General features: G+C 52.5%; 8 protein-coding genes across 8 annotated transcripts; 3 read left to right on the top strand and 5 right to left on the bottom strand.

The window, feature by feature from the left end:
- Nucleotides 1-15: 15 nt before the first annotated feature.
- Nucleotides 16-4,083, bottom strand: AYL99_04467 (hypothetical protein; the record flags this gene model as incomplete). Its single annotated transcript, XM_018835981.1, has 1 exon — nucleotides 16-4,083. One exon carries the CDS (start codon nucleotides 4,081-4,083, stop codon nucleotides 16-18), a length of 4,068 nt encoding a protein of 1,355 aa, XP_018695631.1.
- A 1,176-nt stretch (nucleotides 4,084-5,259) lies between these two features.
- AYL99_04468 (hypothetical protein) lies at nucleotides 5,260-7,070 on the bottom strand (the record flags this gene model as incomplete). The annotated part of the gene is made up of 6 exons (XM_018835982.1): nucleotides 5,260-5,263; nucleotides 5,307-6,399; nucleotides 6,451-6,687; nucleotides 6,736-6,838; nucleotides 6,900-6,915; nucleotides 6,967-7,070. The coding sequence occupies 6 exons, from the start codon at nucleotides 7,068-7,070 to the stop codon at nucleotides 5,260-5,262; spliced, it is 1,557 nt and encodes a 518-aa protein (XP_018695632.1).
- Nucleotides 7,071-8,299: 1,229 nt separating this feature from the next.
- On the bottom strand, nucleotides 8,300-10,059 carry AYL99_04469 (hypothetical protein; the record flags this gene model as incomplete). The annotated part of the gene is made up of 3 exons (XM_018835983.1): nucleotides 8,300-8,329; nucleotides 8,384-8,536; nucleotides 8,587-10,059. The coding sequence occupies 3 exons, from the start codon at nucleotides 10,057-10,059 to the stop codon at nucleotides 8,300-8,302; spliced, it is 1,656 nt and encodes a 551-aa protein (XP_018695633.1).
- Nucleotides 10,060-11,503: 1,444 nt separating this feature from the next.
- Nucleotides 11,504-11,845, bottom strand: AYL99_04470 (hypothetical protein; the record flags this gene model as incomplete). The annotated part of the gene is made up of 1 exon (XM_018835984.1): nucleotides 11,504-11,845. One exon carries the CDS (start codon nucleotides 11,843-11,845, stop codon nucleotides 11,504-11,506), a length of 342 nt encoding a protein of 113 aa, XP_018695634.1.
- Nucleotides 11,846-12,966: 1,121 nt separating this feature from the next.
- AYL99_04471 (hypothetical protein) lies at nucleotides 12,967-14,431 on the top strand (the record flags this gene model as incomplete). Its single annotated transcript, XM_018835985.1, has 3 exons — nucleotides 12,967-13,185; nucleotides 13,243-13,383; nucleotides 13,433-14,431. 3 exons carry the CDS (start codon nucleotides 12,967-12,969, stop codon nucleotides 14,429-14,431), a joined length of 1,359 nt encoding a protein of 452 aa, XP_018695635.1.
- A 1,242-nt stretch (nucleotides 14,432-15,673) lies between these two features.
- AYL99_04472 (hypothetical protein) lies at nucleotides 15,674-19,526 on the top strand (the record flags this gene model as incomplete). The annotated part of the gene is made up of 3 exons (XM_018835986.1): nucleotides 15,674-16,110; nucleotides 16,163-19,368; nucleotides 19,423-19,526. 3 exons carry the CDS (start codon nucleotides 15,674-15,676, stop codon nucleotides 19,524-19,526), a joined length of 3,747 nt encoding a protein of 1,248 aa, XP_018695636.1.
- Nucleotides 19,527-20,624: 1,098 nt separating this feature from the next.
- AYL99_04473 (hypothetical protein) lies at nucleotides 20,625-21,104 on the bottom strand (the record flags this gene model as incomplete). Its single annotated transcript, XM_018835987.1, has 1 exon — nucleotides 20,625-21,104. One exon carries the CDS (start codon nucleotides 21,102-21,104, stop codon nucleotides 20,625-20,627), a length of 480 nt encoding a protein of 159 aa, XP_018695637.1.
- Nucleotides 21,105-23,094: 1,990 nt separating this feature from the next.
- Nucleotides 23,095-24,827, top strand: AYL99_04474 (hypothetical protein; the record flags this gene model as incomplete). The annotated part of the gene is made up of 2 exons (XM_018835988.1): nucleotides 23,095-24,319; nucleotides 24,373-24,827. The coding sequence occupies 2 exons, from the start codon at nucleotides 23,095-23,097 to the stop codon at nucleotides 24,825-24,827; spliced, it is 1,680 nt and encodes a 559-aa protein (XP_018695638.1).
- Between the last annotated feature and the right edge of the window lie 1,031 nt (nucleotides 24,828-25,858).

Consider the following 25,858-nt stretch of genomic DNA (forward strand, 5'->3'; position numbering starts at 1 on the left):
TCCAAAAACTACTTCTCAGTCTTCATCTTGGACTGTCCTCTTCCTGGACCGTTTCTTGGTCGACTTTGATCGCGCTTTCGTTGTGGAATCCTGCAAATTCGCCTTGGTCTTCGCCTTGGATCTCGACTTCGCGTTCGCAGAGCGCTTGGGTGCGGCTTCGTCGCCGGCTAAATCTCCCTCGTCATCGTTGTCGTCGTCGGCGCTTCCGGCTGCAGACAGATTGGGGATAGAAATTGGATTGTTGGTCGTGCCGGGCGGACCTTCACCGTCCTCAATGCCTTGGATCTCACCGAGGCCCTGAAGGACCTCGACCGCATCCTCATTTCCCATCTGATCGTCATCCTCATCCGCCTCGTCCTCTTGTCGTTTCCTCCGTTTCTCCGCCTCCCCTCTGAGCCTTTTATATGCGTTCCTCATCCGTCCGGACTCCTTGCCTGTACGATTCCTCGGCGCCATCGCCTCCGCTTGGGCTTGCGCCGGCCCTATACCCTCGCCGCCGACAGCAAGGGCATTGCCGCGGGTTCCTGGGTTGCCGTTGATGCCCCTGCCGCCCACACCGACCGCGCCGGAGAAAAATCGCGTGATGTTGCTCTGCGTGCCCTCCACCTCCCGCCGGTTCATGTCTCGAATCACCGGAACCAGAACCTCGTCGGTCCTCTCCTGCGTCCACCCGATCGTCGCCATCAAGAAGCCACGGAGTTTGTCCAAATCCGGGACACCCCATTGGAACGGCTCGGGATTTGAATCGACTTCCGGGTTCAGGTATGCTTCGTCAACCCTCGAGTCGGGAAATCCTGTGGGCAAGAACAGGCGTTTCTGTACTGTCTTTCGGAATTTCCTTCGGAAAGGGGTGGTCAGTTGATTCTCCAAATCCTGTGGCCTGCCGAGTTGGACTCTCTCGCACCAGGCCCTCAACTCCTCCAGGTCTCCAAAATCGGTCAAAATCTCGAGCGCAGTGACGGGACCCACCCCAGGAATTCCCTCGGTGTAGTCGCTACCCAACAAGTGGGCGAATCTTATCAATCTCCTCCTGTTCAGCAAGAATTCCTTTTCCAGGTCCGAGGAGAGATAGCACTCGACGTATTTGGCGGCGTTGAACATGTTCTTGTAGATTCTGGTCCCTCCAAAGAGGAAGATATCCGAATCGTCTGTGACGATCCCGTCTACGAGCCCAAGGCGGACGAGTTCGGCACACTGCGCTTCGGCTTCCATGGGCGCGGTAATGTACGGTAGGCCGAACAACCTCAATAGGGCTTGACATTCTTGGATCATCGTCTGCGTGACTTCGTCGGCGTCACGGCGGTCGCGTTTTTGTTGGGACCGCAAGGCTTTGAGTTCGGCATCGAAGTCTCGCATGGCTTGCTCAGTCGAGGGGCCCCTGGCGTTGTTGAGGGCAGACGTGAAACGAGTGTGCTCTTCGGCCTCTTCGGCCAGTTGTCGCATCAGTTCCTCTTCTGAGGCAGAGAGGTAATCAAATTCTTCCTCTTCAACCGGCACCGCATCTGGAATTGCCGTAATGCTGGAGTCTGTAACGGGTTGTTCGCTCACTTGTGGAGGTCGCCCTGTGGCAGGATGACTGGGAAGGGTATCGGTCAATTGTTGCCCTTGGTTTGGAGCGACAGCGGGCTCCATTTCTACATCTTCAAATTCTTCACCTTCGTCTTCGTCTTGCGCCGCAGTCCCTGTTCCGCGCCGAGGTCGCGGAGACTCTGCTTCGACTGTACCTAGCGATCCCGGACTTGCTGGCTGTACAGGTTCCTCGTTCTCCGACTCACTCCATTCTACTTCCTCAAAATCGCTTTTTTCGGCAGCGACATTTTCAGGAGCAGCGGGTTCTGGTTGAAACTGAGGGACAGCGGACGGTTGAGGCGGTTGAGCTTGTATTTCGTCGGCAACTTCGCCCATCGTCGGTGGTTCGTCCTCGGCTTGGTTCTCAGCTGCGATTTGCCGTGCAATCTCGTAACGCTTCTCGCGCTCTTCATCTCTTTTTTGTTTTTCTGGGTTTTCAATTTCTTGAACCTCGGGAAGTTCAGACTGGCTAGGAGGGACAAACTCGTCGACAGCTTCTTGAGATGGTTGAGTTAATAATTGCACTTCCTCCTCAACGTTTTCCTCTTCAAGATCAACTGGACGTTGGCTTCTGTCTTTGTCGTCTTCGGCCTCGAGGTCAATCACCTGCTTGGTATTATGGCGCTGAATGGTTTCCCATCGATCTTCTCCTCCGTGCACATCGTGTGAATCATCGCCACCTGCAGTCCGCAATCTCATGTCCTTCATGTTCGGAGTGGCATTAAACCATTCCGGCAATGGTTGGGGGGGCCTCTCCTTGCGGAAAGCATCCTCTCCAAGATCCCGATCGAATCCACCCGCTAGATCTTCTTCAATCTTCTTGGATTTCTTCTTTCCCAACAATGATTGTCCAAGGTTGAGGGACTCGAAGGGCAACGGACCATCAAATTTCGGCAGGGCAGTGGCTGCCTCTTTTGACAATTGTGGCTTGGGGTTGTTTCGCCTGGACTCTGCGAGGGCTTCTTGCAGGTCGAAGGTATCTTCTTCCGAAGACTCTTGCCCGGTTATGTCTGGAGCTGCTTCCGACACCCATCCACCGCCCCTTTGGTTATCATCGGTCGGCTGCTCCAGAGACATTGCCAAAGCACGTTGAAGGTCTTCGTCGCTCTCTTCTGGTTCGGGGTACAGTGGTAGAACATCCTCAAACAAATCGTCCTCGTCCTCGTCCTCAGCCCTCTTTTTGTCCTCCGGAACAAACAGCGTCTCCTCGGTAGCAGCCATGTTGGTGTCCTGGATTGCAGGAGAGACAGGCCGTGCAGGTTTCGGAGCAGGAGCTGTAGCGTTTGAGGCAGCCTTCCTTGCTTCATATACCGCTTTCCTCTTTCTCGCAATCTCCTCGGCCACTTCTTCATATGACATGTCATAATCCACACCAGCCTTCCTCTTCCGCGCCCAGGTTTTCGGCAGTCGATTCAAGCCTTCGATGGCGACATCTTCAAACTCCTCCTGGTCTGACTCCGCACTGAATTCCACTTCAGACTTTCCCTCATCTTCCAGATCGATGGCATTTTCCTTCTCGGCACCTTTTCTGTTCGACACCACTCCCAAAGCCCATCCTCCTTCTACCCCTTCATTCTTGACCAAGATATACTCCTTGCCCTTCTCACCGGCAATCCTGCCACCGCCTTCCCTCAAAAAGTCCCCTTCCACCATCCCATTCAAGTGCATGAGTCGCTGTGTCAACTCGTTCCGCTCCTTGACCCTCTCAATTTGGAATTTGGAGAATGCCATGCGATCGGGAAACATCCCATCGAGCTGTTCCTTCGAGTAGCCCATCCTCAACCTCGACCTCAGCCGGGCGGCGTTTAGAATGTTATACCTATCCCCCGCCGGCAGCGACAGAAAGAAGGGACTTTCAAAGTCGATCTTGCTGAAATCGTAGAGATTGATGTCTTCACCGGAATGGAACTGCCGCGCATACTCTTCCAGCTCGGTTTGAGACATGATCCTCGGGTCGTGGGGCGCACCCATTGCCTCAATGCTCACGTCCAGGTCCGGCAAATGATACTGGTCTTTCTTCCTGAACTTTTCGCCTCGGCCAGCCGTACGTTCTTGCTTTGACATGCCTAGCTCTTCAACGTACACCAGCTCTTGGTCCGGGGGTAAATCCTCTTCGGGTGTCCTCTCTCGTTCCGCTCTTCGTCTCTTTCCTTCTTCCTCGGCGGCCCTCGCCACCTGCACCGCGAGCAACTTCCCCGCCGTCCTCGCCGCATCCTCTCGTCTCCCTTCACGTCTTCCCTTCCTCTTCCGAATCGTCTCTCGCTTGAGAACCGGCGCCCCGCCATCGAACACAAAGACGGGCTTGATCCCAAAGTAGAGCAGTTTACATATGCGCCGGAAGAAGCCGACGACGTGGCTGTTGCGCAGAGCATTGCCTTCTTTGTCTCGCACTGCTTTGAGAAACTGGTAAATCCAGATGGAGGCGTCGACAGCAAGGCGTTTGCGGTTGAGAGAGGCGAGTTGGGTTGGGCGGGCGGCGGGGGCAACTACAGTCCATAGTCCGGTGACACCCATGATAAATCGCTGGGATCAAGAAGAAGAGGTCGGTGGAACTGAGCGTTTGCGACTCCGCTCCTGACGCTCAGCCGTTTGGACGAATCTGACGGGGGGGTCTATTTGCGGACATTGCTGCGATGTAGCGGCAGCGGATGCGATGCAAAATCGCATATGGCGTCGAAAAATGACGACGTTTTAATCACCATCCGCTGCGGTGCCTCAGTCACGCGACAATGACGCGAACTCACATGCCTAGCCCCTCACCAATGGTATAAATCTAGGGCAAAACGCAGGGGCCTGGAACATATGTACTCGGTACAACGCTCCTGATAACCAGAGCTGCTAATTCTTACACGCGATCGTATTTGCGACATTCAGCCGCCCATCAAGGTCCATTCTACCAAAATCCCACCGTTGGCGGCGAAGAAGCCGCTTCCCAGCGACACATGCTTGACGCCGTGCCAGACCCATAAGGGGCTGATTTCAGTGCCCCTGGGACAAGGGTCGATAAAGCCCCGTCACAAAAGAAATACAAACAATCGAAAATCATGTAACAATTTAGTTGCCTTCCTCCTTAGCACTCTCGGTCGAGCCGGAAGGTCCAACAAGTGTGGGAGCAATCCTCCGTCTCTTCGACTTGCTTTCCTCCTTTTCGCTCTCGCTTGTTGCCCCGTCCCTCTTACCCAAGACAGAACCACTAATCGAGCTTGTTGCAGAATGTTGGCCACCGTGAAAACTTGCAGGAGTCTGGGGCGGCGTTGTCATGGGTGGAATAGCCACCGGAGGCCCGGAATTGGAGGCGGTTACCAGGGGTACATGCCCCAAGGTAGGAGTAGCATTATTTGGAAGACCTGAAGTCTGAATCGATGTCATCGTCGCTATCGACGACTGTGAATTGGATCTTGTTGGACTCCCAGGACGAAGAATAAATGGTGCTGGTGAAGCATGCGATGGTGGTACAGGAACAGGAGATGCTTTTGTCAGCGAAGGAGAAGCTGTAGCGGTAGGTGTCGGAACAGGTGTTGAATTTGCAGAGGAAGTAGGTAGTGGTATCGAGGTTGTCACAACCGGATGACTGTATGTTGGATGGGGTCCTGTGTATACCTGCCCCAATTCACCCGGTGCGAACGCCAAAGTGGAGCAAAAACCGTCCGTAGAGGACATCAGTAGTGTAAGACCGTCGTTTGACCTGTGTCAACTTGTCAGCAGCATCCTTGGGACGACAGGGTTTCGAATCTTACCAGGTTAAGTCTGAAAAGGTGGCGTAGTGCAGGTTGCTCACAACGCAAATAGGTGTGGTCTGCTGGGTGTCGTAGACAAAGACTGCGTCTTGCGTGGCTACAGCGTAGATCATTCGGTAGGGCAGGGAGAACGCTGGAGTCGGTGCCGGGCTGGCAGGTTCCCCGTCGATAGACGGTTTCGGTGAAGGCGCGGACATTGAATCAGGCCCGGGAGTTGTGGCCGACAAAGGTGGAGGCTCCATTACCGTTGAGGTATTCGGTGGGACGATGGGATCGGGCAGAAGCGGTATCTCCTCGCTCCCCGATGAGGTGTCGATAGTGATGTGGTTGGTCGGTTTCGTGGTGGACCGCAAGGTATAGAGAATAGGAGAGCATTTGACCGCCACGGATGGCTTCTTGTGCCCTGGAAGATGCGCCACTGGCGGCTTGTTGAAGCCAGCTCTGGTGTAGATATAGACCGTGTTTGTCACGTCGTCCGTGGTCTTCATGGGATCAGACGCCAGTGGAAAACTGGTCTTGTAGTGTCCGGCCGGTGTAAACAACAAGCTACCGTCCGGTGAGAACGTAAGACGACGGAAGAAAGAGGTCATGGTTTCGTTGTGATAGAGATTGGTATTCTTAACGGCGAGACCCATGGCCGCATTGAGACTTGGAGACGAAATCTCTGGTCTGACAGCTGGGAGCGGTAAGGAAGGTGCCGGTGAGGCGGATCGTCGGAATGAAGGTGATGAGCCAAAAGACGACCGTCGGCTTGAGGTCAGAAGGGGAGGATCCATTGGCAGAGGTGTGGTCAAGGGGGTTCCGGGATTTGAGGGCGCAGGGGAGGCAATGGCAAGGTTGTTGGCACTAGAGTTCGAGGCACGGTGCGGCAACTCTGCTGGTGCTGGGCTATTGGACGATATTCGTCGACCTGGAAGGTCCATCTTGTTGAATTTCCCATGAGTGGAAAGTGTGGGCGTTCCATCTTTGAGCTTGAGAGCATAGATGTGGACCGACCGGTCCGATGACTGAGTTGCAACGAACTCATTGAGAGGATCCCAAGCCACACCTTGCACGAAATGGCTGTGTTCTGCTATCTGGCGGATCATAGTCCCTAGGGCAGAGTTAGCCATGCCATGTCCCAGAGGCAGCTATCTCAACATACCGGTATGTGCATTAAAGATCCTAGCCGTGTTATCAACTCCACCGGTGATGAAATATTGACCGTCTGGAGACCAGGCCAGATCATAGATTTCTGCTCCGGTGGATGTCCGGCACATGTGTTTGATCCTCCACGTTTCTTTATCATCGGCATGTTCATCGGTCAAGGTGGCCATGGAAGATTCGGAGGGTACCCAGAGAAGGACGTTGCCATCATCACCGGCTGAAGCCAGCATTTCGCCTGCCCTCCATCAGCAAACAGTCTCTAACCCGGCATTGAAGGACAAACCTTTGGGGCAGAATCGGACGACATTGACGGGTTGAGTGTGTCTGGTGAGGGTTGATAGGTATGTGACTTTTCTCTCCTCGCCTTGAGCTTCAATGCTCCATAACTATTCCTCCCACATCAGCAAAGTGAACCGCAGAAACGTGCGAAGAGGCAGGATCTTGTACCCGGACATTGTTATCACTGTTGTCATTAGCAAAAATTCAGAACACTCCTGCACCGAGAGTCACTCACTTTCCAGCCGTAGCTAACCTGCCTTTACCATGAGGATCGAAATGAACCGAATAGATGGGCTGGCTCTCATGGTGCCATTGAATGAGAAGCGGTCCGGCTTTCATGACGGCATTGAGGAGTGGCCTCAAAGGCCGCTTTATAGACGATCAAAATGGCAGATTGAAGTCGTGGAAGTCTCGGTCGTAAAAGATGCACTGGGTTCCCGTTGCCGCTGCTGTAGAAGTAAGATGCGGTGGGTGGGCGGCAGGCGGCAGAGGAGCTTTCGTTTGCTTTCTCTCAGGCGGAGATCGACAACGGGCGCACGGTAGAGGGAGGCTGCTGAGTCAAGGCATGCACTGAAACGGCAGAGAGACCTCTTCTACCATTCCTGAGTATCGGGACAAGAGGACGAAACAAGGGCTATTGATAGTCTGAGCAGCAACGGCGCAGTTCAACTACTAGTAGTAGTACAGCCAGAGACGGGGCAGCATGCCTCGTCGTGGAGGGTTGCCAATGTGCTCCGCAGCCAGATTGGAATTGGGCGGCGTCGAAGGTGGAGAAAAGGACGAGCCCTGTTCTGCTAACGCTACTGGTACTTCACAGCTGCTGATGGCTTGCTGCTTGCTGCCACTTGCTGCTGCTCCTCCTGGTGCTGCCTCCCACACAAAACCTGGCCCTGGAAAGTTTGACGCGCTCGTGCTTCTATCAACCACGTCTTGGGTCCTGGCGCGTCTGACCACCTCAACCCGGCCATGCGACCTTGGGGCCAATCCTCAAGTGACGGCCATCCTTTTCAATATGAAACAATTCAATTCCGGTGGGATTGGTGAAATTCTATTGTGTCCCCCCCGCCATTGCATTAGGTCATCACTTGACATAGACGTGTTGCTCCTAGAGCTCCAAATACCAGCTGCTTGTCTGTCCCCGGGTCCATGCCCTCCAGTGAATCCGGCCTTTCAGGCCGCAAAAGTACATTCATTCCCAGCGAGACTGCAAAATCTCTGTTCCTTTACTTCGACTCGACTGGTGTCGATCGAAATCCAAATTGCGGTGCGAAAACCGATTCGCTTTTCCGAAGACGTAGCTTCCCAGAGCTGCCTGTGTCTCTGTGTGCGTTGGAATAACCGGTTGCGCCACCCGACGCCTATTGAACTAGAAAGCAATCGAAATAACACGAGGCCACGACGGCAAGACCGGGGGAGATCTTGAATCCCACCACGCTTCGGTCACACACTCGGTCCATGACCCATTGTCTGTGCAGAAACGAACGGCATGACTGACGTTGCCAGAAATATAGGTCATAACAAACGCAAGAATGGCTGAAGTGGTTTGTTTCTTTCGGCTTCGTGGTCTCCTAAAAGCTCTGGGCGGATACTTGTGCTGGCTGTGGGATTGATTAGCGTTGTTGTAGCAGATGAACAAAACTGGGAACACATACCGGACTGTTGAGCATATTCTGGCGAGCGTTTCTGCCCTTTTTGATATGACTCTTCAGAGCACTTGAATCCAACGGCTTCAGCAGCTCAAAGCTGCACAGTAAATTGCTGGACACCGACATCACAGCCCCCCAGTTGTCGAACTCTCCGCAGTACTGTGGAAAAGGGGTTAGCGATGGCTTCTCCATAGGGTCGATACACTTACGTTGGGCGCAGAGAAGACTGTGACAAGCAAGCGGTCGTTGAAGAATTCATATCCATCTTCGACAACCATATGGGCTCGGCAGACCAGATCGAAATCGTGGCGCGCCAGGAAGTCGACAATCACCTTTTTACCAAAGCAATAACTAACCCCTCGTTCGTTTGACTCCCAATCTTGATCCATATCTGCTGGATCACTCCACAACAGATCATTCAGCAGCCCATAATCAGGAACGTCTGTGGGTCGCGCAATCTGTCGGATGTCGTCCATATGAGACAGAGATGGGGACAAGCCGCCATGGACACAGAAGATCTTATCTGCCACAATCGCGGCAATGGGCAGGCAATTAAATGTATCAATGAATGTTTTCCAGATCTTGATGTTGCACCTCCGCTTGCATTCGTCGTAGAACCCATAAACGCGAGTGACGTTAGCACACTCGTGATTGCCGCGAAGAATGAAAAAGTTTTCTGGATATTTCAACTTGTAGCAAAACAAGAGGAGAATTGTCTCCAGAGACTGTTTTCCCCGATCGACATAGTCGCCCAGGAAAAGGTAGTTCGCATTGGGGGGAAACCCGCACATTTCGAAAAGTCGGATCAAGTCGTTGTACTGGCCGTGAATGTCCCCCACAATTTTGACCGGTGCTGTGAGCTCCAGCAGGGCCGGTTGAGATAGGAGCACTTCTCGTACAGCGGTGCAAATTGCCGTTATTTCGGCGTTCTTAAGGCACACAGCCTTCGTCACCTTGGTAGTGTACCCGGCGTCCAGAAGACGAGAGATCATGTCGTCCAAATCCATGTCATTCACATCACTCATGCCGATACCACCTCCTGGAGAAGCACCTGGCAACTCTGCCAGCTTGGCCCGCAATGAGGCCTTGGTCTCCGGAGCTCGCGGGTTGATCTGGTTCTCCCGCTTGACCAAGATGGAATCACCCGCCTTTTGTGTAGATGAGTGGACGTGAGCCTGATGAGGAGCTTCCTCAGACACCGCGCCTACCTCTCCGGTCCTCTGAGCACGATCCACCGATTTGTGACCTTTACCCACGGACTTGGACTGAGTTGGTGACGGCGGTCTTGCAGGTGTGCCGGCACCTGGCGAGGGAGCTTCATCGTCGTCGTTGGGTGATATGGGAGACTCTACCAAAGAGTTGTTTGTTATCTTCTCTCTGGGCGCTCGAGAAGAGCCCGAGCGGCCACTGGCAATCGAACTGGCATCAGCCTTGTCGACATTAGGGCCTTCTGACCCCGCCAGGGTTGAGCCTGAAGCCCGAGGGCTGTCGTTTGCCTTGTCATCTCCCGAGCTCTTTATTTTGCTCCGAATGGACGACCTAATGGACCTAGAGGAACTCTCCCTAGTGTCGGATTTGGATATGGAAGGATACTGCTGTAGAGTGTCCGGAAGATTCGAGGAGGAGCCGCTCTTTAGTGGGGTTCTGGTTCCATCGCTGCTCTTTGACTGTTGTTGGCCCATTGAGTTCTCGGCCTAGCAAAGGTATGGCAGTTCACAGAAAAGAGGTCGGGGAGGGAAACGAGCGGGTCAAGGAGGTTTGAGGAGTGAGATAAGCAGCCGCTTTGAGGAATGCGTTTTGGCGACTTTACTTAAGGGCAGTCTGGAAGGAGCACACGGGAAGTATGCTCAGATACAATCCACCTTCAGATATTGGGGCGCGGTGTCGCTGGGTCGGCCAGCTGCGTGCGATGGAATTGGAGGATTAAGTGACAAGCAGTGACTGCGCATGGAGGTGTGGTGGGTGGGATGGGCTTCCTTCGTCTCGCCTACAGCAGCGAGAGGATCAGATGTCAGTAAAATGGCCCAGCAGCAGGTTAGTGCTCAAGCAAGCTAAACCAGAGTGTTTCTTTATGAGTATGGAAATGTCGCATGGGGTATGGATGGTGAAACACGTTGCGTCACCGTGCGGAAGGACTGGATAGGTACTGACCTGCTGGAAAGGCGGCGGTTATGGACGGACTCAGACGACGGAATCAAGACCAGTAGCACATAGATTGTAAAATCTAAGAGATGGTGGAGGTGGGAAGGTGAGGACAGCAATCTATGGTTGATAAATAAAATGGGTGTTAGAATTCGTGGAGGGAGCAACATGAAGGCCCGAAAGTGCAGGCAGGGCACCGCAGGGTTTCGTAGACGGTCTAGTTTCGCGGCGCCAGGCGGCTGTCTCCTCTGGTTGGCCACCTGTTCGGCCATATCGGCTGCGTGGCCCAGAACATTCGAACTCTTAAGCCTACCAGCCTTAGTGATCACTGCCTAAACCCCTAACTCCTGGTCACTACGGCCAAGTTGGGTGGCAGGGGAGCTAGATGAGGTCACTCTCTGTAGCACCTATTTACGGGGTTATTCAATTATTTGGAGGTGCTACAAATCACTGCAATGGGTTCGGGGCCGAGTGCTCGGAAGTACGAGGTACACGTACTGTACATACTGTAGGTAGGTAATAATAATAGTCAGCCACCAGAAATCCAACCCGGAGAGCATCTTGGCGCAGATCAACACTACATAGACTCTAGAGTTTGGATCTCATTGTCCATAACTGACGCTGTTCCTCGAGCTGATTCGCCCTGATCGCGACATCCTTTGTGCTGAGTTCTCCCTCCCCGCCTGCTGAAGCACCGCGTGAACCATCAGCCCTGGGGTCAGTGGCAGGAGGGCAAAAAGCGCAGCGAGCTTCCTCACGCGCCTCCACCATATTTGCATGAGGAGTGCCAGGAAGGCCGCCCAAAGGCTGCTTTGCCAGTTGATGAGACACTGTAAGGCGTTTTCAATGGCTTGACTCAGAAATACTGCCAGCAGGTAGCCCAGCATATTTCAGAGGGGTCCCATCCTGTCTGTCTCCAACTCGAGGGTAGTTTGCTCGAAGCTTTTGCATAGTTCGAGTGAAAACCTCGAAGTTCCCACCTCTTCATGTTCGCGTCCGAATCGATAAGGACTGACTGCTGGGCCATTCCCTCTTCTCCTCGACTTCCATCTTCGCAATCTGCTTGCCTGGGATGACGATCAGGCCCACGAATCGCGACGTCATGTCCACTCTCGTGGCCTGTCCCGTAGCCTTCAGTTTCTCGACCGCGACTATTTCAGCCGCCATAGATGGCATTCTGTACTCAAATGAGTTTGAAAGGATGATATTGCTGTCGTTGTCGGTACACCGAAATATTCCCGAGAATAGTCGGCCATCCAGAACAGTAACATTGAAGGTCTTTCCGAGCAAGGATTCGAGGAACTGTGTAGCCTCCGCCTCTTCCATTTTGAAAACAAACAGACGTGGATGATGAAGAATTCACGGTCTTCGTGGCTGAACTGGGCCGAGTGATAAACAGTGAGAAGATGATGCTGATTCATCTCCGTAGGAAAGAATATGGAAGCGGCTCAGCCTTGCAACTAGGCTTGGCGACGAGGCGCAACTGCCAAGAAACATTTCTCTCGACTGACTGTACCAGAATAAACACCATTGACGGGCTCATATTATGGTGACCATCAGTTCTCAATCAGTATGAGTTCTGCTCTGGTTCTAAGGTGAGTGATGAAACGACCATGTCTTGACCACTTTATGCCTTTAGAATGGCGACGTAGAGCTCGCTATCCTGTTCGGTTTGCTTCACTTCTTCCACTCTCTGCAGTGCGCGCTTCTCAGCACCCCTTGATCTCTCAGACTTTTCTGCGGCGTCCCGTATTCCTCGAACCTCTCTTGTTTCCCTCGTACCCTTCTATCATCCTCGAAGCTCTCAGATATCTGTTCGCGAATTCGTCACAGATTGGGTCTTCACCGTCGTGAGCATGACGAAACGAACTAAAGGTGTACCGTTGAGGCGCCCCCTCAATACGAAATCTCGAGATCAAGGGTCTCACGGCAGTTCCTCCACAGTTGTCAAAATAAGGCAGACCCTACATCATCCATTACCCAGCTTGAATACAAGATCGAAGGCTAGATCGGACAGCACCTTAACCTCGTCCACCAACGATCATGCCACTGTGACGACGACAGAGTCGTCTACAGAGTCGTCGTTTTACGATTCTTGCACAACCGCAGGGTGGGACACAGATCTCAACTCCGACGAAGGAGATGATGATCGACGGGTTGACGATAACGATTTTCCTGAAACAGCACGGAGACTTAGCTCCCTTTTGACGCTGACATTCAACAACCGGGGAAAGGAGGCACAGCAAAGACCCAGACTTCTATTTCGGGCCTTTGATCCTGAACACGGACTGCGTGCTCGCTGCTTCCAAGGCTGCCCCCATTCAACACCTCCACCGCCGCCCACCTACGGTGGCGACGATTTCGGAAACATGGCTTACCGACATCTTATCCAGGATAGAACGTTTTCGTCCCCCTTTCTCTCTTTTACACGAAGTTCCAAAAGGGCAATGAGAGCACACCTGGCACAAAACTCAGAACGCCGCTCGTTGGCCATTGTCGACTACAATGTACTCGAAGAGGAGTTTAGAAAAGTGTACGGCATAGGTCCTAGGATTTGGCTTGTACCTGATATTGTTGAAAAATATCAGTTCATGGACTTGGAGAAGGTTGACCAGGATCGTCCCCCTGGTGTCAGAAGCGGGAGACCATACACAGGCATCAACGAGGTATATATTCTGGCGCCGTAGCGCCCTAACCGAAGTTCAAGTACTAACGTGGCACAGTTCCTTATCTGGGGCTCTGTGCTCTGTGATCCCATCGCTGTACTGAGTTATGAGGATGCCCTTCAGCTGTGTGAAGTCCTCAACAAACTGAAAGAATCTGAAGCAGTTGTTGATTATTCGACTGGTACCGTTGTCGGTCAAGTATGAATAACCAATTTGATCCTAACCTCGAGTTCTCTGACCGCTTTAGTGTCTAAGGAGTATCCCTTATATGTACAAAGCGGTCGTGTCATATCAATTGATTCGTGCCTTCGAGATTAATGGATACAGAAAAGCTCGCGACAGTATATATCTTGAAAGATTCTGGGAAGGAGTGGAGGCCAGCTCACCAGATCCCAGCGATTCCACTTCGCCTCCCGAGGACTTTGACGTTCAACCGAATCGGGAAACAAAGAGGGTACCCACAACGATTGAGGCACCACCAAAGGCGCCTTGGTTCGCAGATACGCCGTCGAGTTCATCTTTAGCAGATGAAGATAGTCAGTCTCAAGAACAAATCGCAGAAGTGCCTCGCCCCAAGTTTGACATCTTCATTGAAGAGTTATCAATGTACGCGGCAATGCCGACACCAACTCCACCCCCTGATCCTACGAAGGAAGTGCATAACCATCCGATTCTGAGACAGAATGAGAGCGCACACCCTACGAAAGGGGAAACGGAGGCAATCACTGCGGTCAACTCGACAACGCATCAAACAGAGAAAAGAGACAGAACCCCGCCCGAGAAGGGGCAAGCGCCTAAGCCTCGACGGAATCCAACAGGGTGTCAGCCAGAGAACGCTGCAATTTCATCAAATGTGATCGATTTGACGTTGGAGGACATCCAAGAAAATCACACGTCGGAGAAGGTCGTAAGGGTCAAAGATATCAAGAGACTTAATGCAAACAGAATTCAGCGGAGACACGCAGTCGCGGAAACGAAAAGAACGACCTCGAACTCGTCTATCAAAAAGGTCGACAAACAACAAGGCAGCTCTCACCGGATTGATTTCTGTCTCAAAACCCCGCAAGTCAATCCTCCCAAAGGCTACGATCAAACCAAGGACGATGAGATTCAAATCATTGCAGAAAGGAAATGCCATGTCCGACACCAGCATATCCGCAGAACGGCGAGAACTGAGACGAAGACAGTCACCACGATCCGCAGCCGGAGTGTGAGTAAAGGCATCATCCTCAATCAGCGAGGATAAGAGTAATCTCAGTTCTCCAGAATCGATCATCTCTTGCGAACCACGACTCTTCCTCTGAATGCTGAGCCCTGCGGAGGCCAACACGAGAACAGCGTCAGTCTGAAGTAGCTGCTTCTTCTTTCTCAATCCGCATGGACAGGTCCTAGTGCACGGTTTTTACTTTATGACAGGCCTAGAGTTGCGGCTGTGAGCTATGCCGTGCTGGGTGAGAATGTTCATGTCCCTGTAATCTATGTGTTGTCGTGACGGCAGGAGGGACTTCAGTGCATTGTGCCAACTCGTCGGGTCACCGCGCTCTCAGCGGCAGATGCTTGGCCAATCTCTCGATGGCGCTATGAGCCAGGGGAGAGCAATCAACGTAACCCTGCCACAACAATTGCCACATCTTACCAGTCTGCCAAAGTGTGCTCGATCGACCATCTCTCCTCCAGCAGGTAACAAAGGGGAAACTCCCTCGACTCGGCGACTGGGGCTGGCTGAAAACATCCGGCATAAGAGGGCTGGTGTGGGAGGAAAGGGAGGATAGACATCTTGGGTCAAGAATTTTGCTGTTGTGTCATGCCTGTGAAAGAGTGAGTGGAAGTCTAGCTAGAGAAAACAAACTCCTTGCACAGCCTGTTCAGGCGGACGATCGAAGACCTGTTTAGGCGAGCCTTGTGTTTAGCCGACGCGTAAGCCACTGTCAATGAGCCATTGTTGTTTTAAGTCGAATGAATTGCAGAGTAGAGTTGGAATGTTTGCTCAGTGAGAATGCTCAGCTTTTGCCCGCGTCTGCGCCCTGACGGTTCAGATGTTCGCTTGGGCGCGGTCGATCGCATGCCCAGCCCTGAAGCTGCTAACCCATCTCGGCTTGGCTCCTTTGGCAACAGGAACTTAGCAAAGACGATGCTTTGAGGTTGAAAGTGCAGGCACTGCAGTCGACCAAGTCAACCTCAAATCTCCCCATCCGCGGCCTTTTTAATCCCATCCTGCTCGTCTCAAAGCAGGTATCGACCTCAAATCGCCGTTTACCAAGGGTTTGCAGGCCCTCTACCGTCCTCAAACGCCCAAATCCCAAACTGCGCCCTCTGGGAAACCGGCCCCCTTCCGACCGCTTGCCCACTGACGCGTAGAAAACTCGCAATCCACATCACGGCCGATATTTCCCTGCGCTTCATGGTTCACATACTCTCATAATCCACATCATCAACCGAGGAGGGCAGATGCGAAGATGAGTGCGCGGTTGGCGTTTTAATCAAGGAGATGTCGCGCCCACAGGGCTCTCACTCTCACTCCAAGTTCGCCGATTTCTTCCCAACCGCACCCAGCGTCCAGCAACGGAAATCTTCCAAGTTGCTGGATCTCGACCGATCCCGGCTGCGCCGTCCTGACGATCGCGCAGAAGATGCCAACGCGAAAGAGAATTCTGCTCAACTCTTTCTAACCTCACCTGCTCCCACGTACCGCCCACAAATACCCGCCAAACAGGACAACTTGGCAAAGACTGCTGCCGTCGTTGTGGTTCCGGAGGACAGTGACCAGTACGCAGGCGACCTTCTCAATGGTGTCGGCTCAGCAAGTTCGTCTTCTACCGCTTCATCGGTCTTTAGTGCTCCCGTCGCAAGCGCCGTCATGCCTGGCGCAACTCATGTCAATTTCCACTCTTACCCCTCTCACGAACTCCGACTCTCCTCCAAATGGTAAACTCATGAGCCCGACCGCTGATTCCGGCTCTCTGCCTATGATAGGTAGCATCAATAATGCGTCCACGCTCCATCAAGGTTCGATGACGCCGCTTCACACGCCGCCGACCCATCGAAGATCCGCACGCGATGCTAACGCCGAAGTCAAAGGAACCAAGTGCATTTATGATCCGGAACTTGACAAGAATCTGAACCCCAAAGACAAACGCAAGTTAAAAGCGCAGTTTGAGGATTTTGGAGCAAAGCCCCATGATAACTTCCTCCCCCCCGATCCGCGATTGGCAATCCCCCACTACACAAAGGGCGTCGTAGGGAAAGGAAAAGCAAAATTTCGCCCTGCACCTTACAATCTCAAGCCGTGGGTGCCTGATGCTGCAACCGCGATTGCGCCGCCGCCGCCGACCACCGTGGTCGTGACCGGCTTCGACCCCATGACGCCGTTGTCCCAGATCAGCGCATTGTTTTCCAGCTTTGGCGAGATTGAGGACTTGGACAACAAGACTGATCCCGTCACTGGGCGGTTTCTCGGCATCTGCAGCATCGCCTACCAAGACTGCGCCTCCTTTCAGGGCGGGGGACCGATCTCCGCAGTCCTCGCGGCCAAAACAGCATATCTTGAAGGCAAACGTGGACAAAGGATCGGCTTGAAGACGGTGCAGGTGGCCATTGACCGAGATGGATCGGTCACGGAGAAGTTGGTAGAAAAGGCAATTGCGCTGCATCGGAAAGAGAGTGGGTTCACAAACCAGTCACGCATACAACCATCTCCCTCTCCCTCGACACCCACCGCAGTCCAGTCGCCTGGATTTGCAAAGTCGACGGGCCCACCACCAACAGCTCCAAAGGGACCGTCAGGCAAGCCGCCTTCACGGCCGCAGTCTACATTCCCGGCTCCATTTGGACTCCCTGTGAAGCCGGAGAGACCAAGCAAGCCCGTGGCCGCAGCCGCGTCGCTTGTCGAGACAACGCCCATCGCTGAAACGTTGAAGATACCTTATATCTTCATTGCGCATTGTTACGTACCAGTTATGAGCACTACGATCCCGCATTTGAAGAAGAGGTTAAGAATGTACGATTGGCGGGAAGTTCGCTGCGACGAGACGGGATACTTTATCACATTTGAACAGTCGCGGACCGGACAGATGGAGGCTAAGAAGGTGTTTCACGGCTGTCACATGCAGCCGTTGTTTACGTACGTGATGAATTTGGAATTACACCTCAACGGGAACCACAAGGCCATCAGTACGGCAGACACTATACCTACATCGACGGGGCCCGTCGATTTCGTTTATTCGAAGCAGGCTTATAGGCTCAGGAAGGAGCACGATCTTGACCTCGAGGAAGAAAAGCGACAGCGTGCGAAGGACCTAGATCCTTCGAGGGCTGTTGTGCAGCTTGTCATACAGGAGCTTCGGGATAAGCTGCTGGAAGATGTCAAGTCTCGTGTTGCTGCTCCCGTCCTCTACGACTATCTCGATCCGAACAGACATGCAGAAAGGCGAAGGATTCTCGGTGTGAGTGACCCCGACGGAGTACGGAGACATGGGCATGCCGATGAAGGCTCTCAGACACCAGACTCGCGTTTCGGTACTGGGCGACGCCCGCTTGGGAACAAAAACCTCAATATTTTATCACTACCGAAAATCGGCAAGAGGCCTGGCACAGACAGAGGCATGGTTGGCTTCCGTGATGAGAGGAGAAAGGCTCCAACAACGAGACATAATGTTAGGCCACTGTTCCACCAATTGGCCCAGTTTCACGCCGACGACGATTCCGACGATGAACAACGAACATCAGTCACTCGTGACACTGAAGATCCGGAGAGTCGCCCACCCAGCCGGATGAGTATGACCTCCATGTCCGATGATGACGACGAACTGCTGCGCAAGGTCACGAAACGGCGCCTTCATGCTCGGGAGGAATCCGAGATGGGGGACAGCGTGGCCAAAGATGAATTCGATATGAGCAAGCAAACTGCGGAAGATCTCATCATTGCCAAGCTTGAAAGAAACATTTACGAGATGTCCCCGTCATCTCGGAAGCGCAAGAGGCTGGTAAAGGAGCTGGAGGCTCGTAAACGTCAAAAGGCAGATGACGAGCTGTTTGGCATCGGCCAACATGACTTGGACCGCGAAGGGTCGGAGGATATCAAAGTCGAAACTCCCATTGAAGCGACTCCCGATGTTGACTCGGACGCCGCCAAGGTCAAGAAGGCCAAGCCGAAGAAGAAAACCAAGAAACAGATCCTGGAGGAGCAAGAAGCATTCCGACGGGCGCAAGCAGAGGCCGAAGCGGCCGAAGTGGTTGATAATGTTCTGGAATACGCAGAGGAGGAAGAGGCTCTCGCTGAGGCGGCCGAATGGAGGCCCGAAGTGGAATGGGGCGTCTCGGCCGAGGAGCCTTTGCCTACCGTTGATGACGACGACGATATCATTCCCGATCTTCGAGGATGGCAAGCAAGTTTGTTTGACGAAGAGGATCTCGAATACCTGTCATCTGCAATGAAGTTGAAAAACGCCATGGACATTGGCGATCCGATGGCATGGGCATGGAAACAAGAGCGTATTCGAAATCTCAAACCTGGAACTCAACCGGGTGCCCTTAGGACGGAGCCACCCATCGATGGTTACTATGTGCCCAACGCCTCGGGCTCTGCAAGGACAGAACCTGTGCGAAGAATCCTCGAGTCCGAGAAGTCTAAATATCTGCCACATCGCATCAAGGTGCAGAAGGCGAGGGAGAAGAGAGAAGCCGAAGCTAAGAAGGATCCGGGCAAGCAGGTCGTGGAACTGCCCAAAGCTTCATCCCGTGGTAAGCGTGCAGACGACCGACGGACTGTCAAAGACCTGGACAGACAGCGGGAGATGTTACAGGGTATGGGTGAAGACGCCGACGTTCTGCGGTTCAATCAACTTCAGAAACGCAAGAAACCTGTCAAATTCGCCAGATCTGCCATCCACAACTGGGGCTTGTATTCGCTGGAACGGATTCAAGCGAGCGAGATGATTATCGAGTATGTGGGAGAGAAGATCCGGCAGGAAATCGCCGATTTGAGAGAGATTAAGTACACAGAGAGTGGCATTGGCAGCAGCTACCTCTTCCGGATCGACGAAGGGACTGTCGTGGATGCGACCAAGAAGGGTGGAATCGCACGATTTATCAACCACAGCTGCTCGCCCAATTGTACTGCCAAGATCATCAGGGTGGGCGGCACGAAACGGATCGTCATCTATGCTCTCAGAGATATTGAAAAAGGTAAAGACTGTTTCTTCTTTCCTGGATGACTGCAAGCTGACATTTTGTCCTCAGATGAAGAATTGACGTACGACTATAAATTCGAGCGTGAGCTCGGCAGCGACGACCGCATCCCGTGTCTCTGTGGCTCGGCGGTCTGCAAAGGTTTCCTTAACTAATACTCCAGCATCTCCACTGGCAGACGGGTCTTCAAATGCGTGGCGGAATCTGGCGGGCAGATCCTTCTTTCGATGTTATACGTGCGTTTGAAAATATGGAAGAGCATTTGGGTCCGGCGTTCTCTTCCATGCGGCATGATGAAGGGACGGAGATCTGACAAAAGTCACGGTACAGCATGGGTCCATGGAAAGGCGAGGCCGCGTTTCCATCTTTGCATTGAGAGAATCGGCACGAGGCGGTGCGATGTCGTGGGCAGGGGAGTGGCTGTGAGGAGTTCACCAGGATCATCGTAATCCTATTTCAACAAGGCAGGAAATGATGAGTTCGCAGGAGAGTGGCGGCCGACCATGAATGAACTCCGTTGGACTCGACTCCAGTCCTGGTACAATACGGAAGGGTCGACGCTGTAAATGAATGGAGCTGAGAGGGTGCTCTCTCCCTCTTTTTGTGTATTTGTATCATCTCAAAATCCTGCTCGACAAGCGCAGCAACCGAATACTGCGCCCAGCGCGAAGCCCTGGTCACCCTGGTACGCGTTGCAGAACGTCTGAGTATTCCACACATAGAGTAGTTGCCAAAGTGCTTTGCCTTCATGGGCGGCGTTTCCACAGATTTGACGGCTCCGTTTTCCCTTGAACAGCTTCTTCTTCCCTTGCACACAGAGAAGTAGGTGCCTCTGGGCGTTCACTCCTCCTTGAACTGCGATAGAGCCTACATTCAGCGGTGATTTCCCTCTTACAGGGCTTCCAAGCCTTCCAGGCCTGTTGGTGATGAGCAGTTGCTCCCGCATGATTTCACATGTCGACTTCGACTGTTGCCCACGACGTAGACGGCGCGGTCTGGGGATTCCCTGTCAGTGGATGACTGTTTTCCAGCTTTGTGCAAACCCGAATGGTTCCAGGCTCTTCTTGTCTCGGCGTTTCATTGTAAGCGAGCCTGCAGAGGTTGGTTCAGCGCAAACTCACGTTCCTGTCGCTCCGCTGATCGACCCTATGTATCCCGGTAATTGGGAGTGGACATTTTGCGGAGTGAGATACGATCAATGCGGAGGTTTCTCTCTTGACGCAGAGCAGAGGCAATCCGTCTCTTGTGCCTCGTCACACTAAATGCGCGGGCAGTAGGAAATTTCCCACCCCGTCCTTGATGGGATATTCAAACCCGCAGTTTCCACAGACGAGTTTTCCCTCCGACACGCCGGTCTCGAGGAGGAGGGTGTGTAGTTTCTTCAGGACGTCCTCGTCGATCCCGGCCTCCTTTTGAGCATCTCCTTGTTCCTTGTCGGGCTGGTGGTCACCTTCAACGTCCATCGCGTGGTCATCCCCCTCCCGCTCGAGATTTATGTCGTCAAGGTCGGCAGGGTTCTTCTCGGGCACCATCGCCTGCAGTCCCAACTCGGTCGCCGTGACGGTCAACGCCTCCCAGTTCACGCGCGGCAGGATGTTCTTCACGAACAACGGGTTGAACTCGATCTCTGTGCGTTCCAGCACGGCGTCCTTGAAATGCAGGGGGAACGAGGCCGAGGAGGACTTGCAGGCCTTGACGGCGCAGGTCAGGAAGTTGGTGGTGAGGAGTTTCATTTTGCCGGCTCGAGGAATTGGAGCGGAGAGGATGAGATTTGAAAAATCAAAAAAATCAAATCGGAGGACTCGGTGTTGGTAGGAAAAAGGTCTCCCTTGCGCCAAGCCAAAAGGCTCGTTGGTACAGAGATCTCAGAGGTTGTTGGCAACAAGGTATCGTGCAAAGTAGAGAATTTCGAAGAACGACCTTCCAGCCTCTTGGTACAACTTAAAGCGGTGTCGTTGTCTCTACATGTGGATTGATCTAATTCTACTAACTGCACTGGTTTTTTCACCTTTAAAAATTGTCTAGATATTTACATGTGTCTGAACGATGTCTCCATTCGGTTGGATCAAGCATAATTCATTCCTCAGCCGTGAAGGATCTATCCGATCCATAGGAAGAGCAAAAAAAAAGATGTTCGGCACGCAGGTGACTTCACATCCACCACGGGAGTTCGAAAACTCCCATCTCGAACGAAAAGCCTTATAAGTGCCTCTATAGATAATTCGGTCTAGTACGCCAATATGACCTACCACTCCATGGATGGATGAAGGAATTGGCGGTTGATTATGCGTTCAATTCATATTTCATGAAGTGTGAAGAGAGAAAAGAAAGAAAGAGAGAAGCGCGAGCAGTTTGCTAGTTTTTGATATCTGGGCCCCGGAGCCGGAGAATCTCTCTCTGGCCGGACCGGGGCTTGTCCTCTTTGAGCCTGGCGCAATATCTCAATCTTGGCATCGACACGGTCTCGAGTTTTTTTCGTCTTTTCTTTCGACCTGTTTCCTCTTCCAAAGGAATGCTGTTGTTGCCGCGTGGAAGCAGCTCATGGAACCATGTCTGCACATTGGCGCCTCACGCCCTCTCATACTACGCAGAGAGGATTCTGCCCTAGTCTCAAATGCGAATTCCCCCAATCCCCTTTCCTCTACAAACAGCACTTAACTTACAGCTTTGGCCCCATTTGGCTGGCAAGCAACCACACTCGGAAGCATCTTGACCTCTTCTCTCCCATGATCAAGACGTGGATCCAGGGGACACTCCAAACTCCCCAACTATCGCAAGTGGCAGACCAAAATCTGGGCTTTTAGCAGGGCCCTGTCTACTCCACCCTGCTTCCTCTGGTCCTGGTGAGGAAGCAGGACTATATTCATGACAGACAAGCATGTCGCACGTCGTGTGTGTTGTATGACTGATGCCATACGTCCATTGATGGCATTCCTGAAAGCGGAGGTTTTTGTCTGGACGTGATACAACAGTCAAGCCCTTTAAACGTTCTTACCGCTCAATCAGGCGATGTAAGGATAGTAAGGACGCTCGATGTTGTGTCAGTCGCGAGCACTTCTTCAAGACCTTGATAAGAGCTCGTGGGAATGATGGCTCTCATATGCTAACGGCTATTCAATAAGAGACACGCACATGCCGCAATTCTCGATGGCTTCCTGCTTGAAGATATCTCCATTTTCAACAGCACTCACTCCTCAACACCACATGTCAATCCGTTCAAGCCATTTTAACTCACCTCACTTCTTTCTCTCATATGTCTGTCTGTTCTTCTTGCCTTCCTCCACTCTGTTCTATACTCGTCTTATAGGCTACTCACTTTGCTCTGACCTTTTCTTCTACCGAGTCTCACATCCCATTTACATCCTGCGTTCTTCCCAGCTCCATCCATACCAATTCTAACTGCCATCCTCTTTTCCTTGACAATTCTCTCATCCCAGCTGACTCTCAAGCAACAGTGGCGGCAGGCTTGACTTCTGCTCATATCTGCACGCTGCTTATCCATTTCTCTAAGCTTGGACACATGTACCCTATCAACTTCTTGGTCACACTCTGGCTTTGGCCATATCTCATTCCTATCTTTTCGTTCTTTTGCTTCTTCACGTTATCGTTGGAACGGGCTTTCCTGCCTGGACGTACATTTGTTTTTGATCAGCTTCAGACCTATACACTGACCCACCGTCTCCGGTGTCATGCCTCTCTGTTCAATCGACCAATATTTTGATCATGTCGAGGCTGCAAAATTGGCCAAGGTATAATCAGTACCTCAAAGAGCCCTACGTCTGCTCGGACGAGGGTGGCTCTGACTGGGGCATTTGCACTAATGAGCGTCTCACTCATATCCATCTTGGCCAAGGAGAATCAGGGACGCCATTGGAGACCTGTGCGGAACTTAGGTCGAAGGAAGAACAGAGGCATCCCTTCAGAATGGTGATCTATAAGAGAGTCTCGGTTGAGGGCCTGTGGAAGTGGAAGCTCTGCCAGCACCGTGTAAATCTGGGAGCTGTGTCAGCTTGCACCCAAGGTATTCCGAGATACCTCTTCCGATTTTGGCACGATGACAGTGCCGGTGAAAATGGTGATGGACTCTTCAAGAGTGAACGTCAAAAACAAGACATGTGCGCTGACCTAGAGCTCATGACAGAAAGAGACATTCAGGAAAGTCTCCTCAAGCATATGCACAGGGCAAAAGGCGCCTTTCAAAGCCCCTGGATCTCACTCGCGACTTCCCCACTTTGGGTCTTTTCGGAAGCGCTGGCAGCTAAGCAGCGTGGATGTCAAAATATCAGACTTGCCATCATCGACACATGGAGGATCGGCCCGGGCGCTTATATCTTCCAAGCCGAGGCGTTGCTCAGGGCCTACAATGTCGCCCAAAGCCTACCTTTCTTCAATATGGGTGAGCCGATGGTGTTGGTATGGAAGGAAATTCGGGCCCCAATGACAGTGGTGCGCCTGGAAGGATTTTTGCCGAGTGTTTTAGAGAACGGGCATCGCAAACCCGGATATTTAAAATTACAACCATTCCATCATCAGCCGTTGGATTCTGAATTTTCCAAAACTCACAGCACCAAGAGGAAGAGAAGAGAAGATGAGAGCGACAACAAGAGATACGGCAGACGACGAAAACCACGCGAGATTAGGGAGAAATTACGTTTAACCAAGTCTACTTGTGAGGCTTTCCAGGAGGTAGCTCTGGAGCAAAAGGCTCCATGGAGATTCCAGTGGAGACATCTTGCTGGCAGAATGACCCAAGGGGAGCAGCGTGGCCGGAAGATGGAAAATCGTCGTGTCTCAATCGCGGCGTACCAGCTGAACGAATACGTTGAATTTCTGAAGAGAGAAGTCCCCGCAGTCGAATTTCAATTCCCGTTGTTGATTGCAATGCTCTCGACTCGCACGAGAGAGCTGGAATACGACTCTATTGTCGACGCAATCCATGAATGGGGCAGTAAGTGGACATGATTGTCAAGTCCGTATGTCCGTCCCACTAACGACAATCAGGCGAAGATCCAATGGTTCGGGCTCACAAACGGTGCATCGTTCGGGACAGGCCTTCGCCAGACCTCCCAGAGTTGACCGCCTTCGACAAACTGTTCAGAGACGTCAGTAAGAGACTCGGGATTCCGGTCGACACGAACCCAGGCGTACGTAAGTTCTGGGTCCTGCAATCTCCGCACACCAAGATTCCCGAACCCCGAAAGGACAGTGAGAGAATATTGCACATCGTCCAAGGTCATGAGGCGCGGCACATGAGACTCAAAGAGGAAGAGGAAGCACGGCGAAGAGAAGCCGAAAAGGCCAATGCCAGACTGTGCAAGAGGCTGGAGGCAAAAGAAAGACGCGAGTTCCAAGTGTCTGAGTGCCTGCTGGCGCGAGTACTGAAGGAGCTAGACGACAGGCCCCGTGACATCGGTTCCGCTCACAGTTCTGCCAGCCACGGCGACATTCGACAATGAAATGCTGACGAAGAAGTGGTGTGTCCTTTGATGGAAAGTCATGGAGACGGAGGAAGATACACATCAGGCATGACCTCGGGGGTGGAAGCAGAAACACGCACAGACAACCTCCTGTGCTGACTGAGTCGGGTTGGGGAAGGAAAACCTGTTCTAAATCTTGACTGGTGCGGCGGTATTATCAGGGGGCTAGTTGGTTGATTGATTGATTGCTCGTGACACAACACATGTGCTGGACTCTTTTGAGAAGGTACTTGCGTACTCTGACACCATTATGGGATTACGACAAGGTACGGTGCTGGTGCTGTTGAAAATTTATCAGGGAGCTGCTCGGTCGAGAGAGATGACTGTTTCTGTATCTTTGGAGAGGAGGACCCTTTTGCTTTTTCGGAGATTTGAGAAGAAAGATTCACCATGACAACGACGACCATGACGTTGAGAGAGAGATGGATAGGGATTTTGATGCAACATCGGTTACTTGCTGTTGTTCAGTTGCTGCTGCTGCTACAGAAGAATCAATGAATTTTCTCTGGCTCGTACACATTGCACACATCTCACATCTCACATACCATTTGTTGCGTGTTCATCTCTTGTGCTTTAGTATAATGATGCTCGTTTCCTCCCTACCGTCCTTCCTGTCTTTCCTCTCTGGTCCCCTTTCCCCCCCAAAATAACCACGCGGATCCGGTGCCCCCCGAACCTAAAGTTCACGGCAGCTGATTCCCATCCACTTCCCCCTCCGGCCCCCCTCTAACCCTACTCGACTCTACTCTGCTCTGCTCTACTCTGACTCTCTCCGCTGAAAGCACCACACGGTAAATGCCCGTTTCTCCCTCATGCGACGGGGCAGGCGGGTGGGGGAGATGGATACAAACTTACATACCTACCAAGTACGGAGTACACACACTACAAAGAAAACTTAGTCAAAACATGATGCACGCGCAGTCGCTAACTGACGAACTGCCCAATTAACTATCTAACTGAACCGCCTGCCCCATTTGTTCATTCGTGGATACCCAAAAACCAGCGGGACC

This window comes from Fonsecaea erecta (assembly GCF_001651985.1).
Source record: "Fonsecaea erecta strain CBS 125763 chromosome Unknown Scaff3, whole genome shotgun sequence".
Lineage (NCBI taxonomy): Eukaryota > Fungi > Ascomycota > Eurotiomycetes > Chaetothyriales > Herpotrichiellaceae > Fonsecaea > Fonsecaea erecta.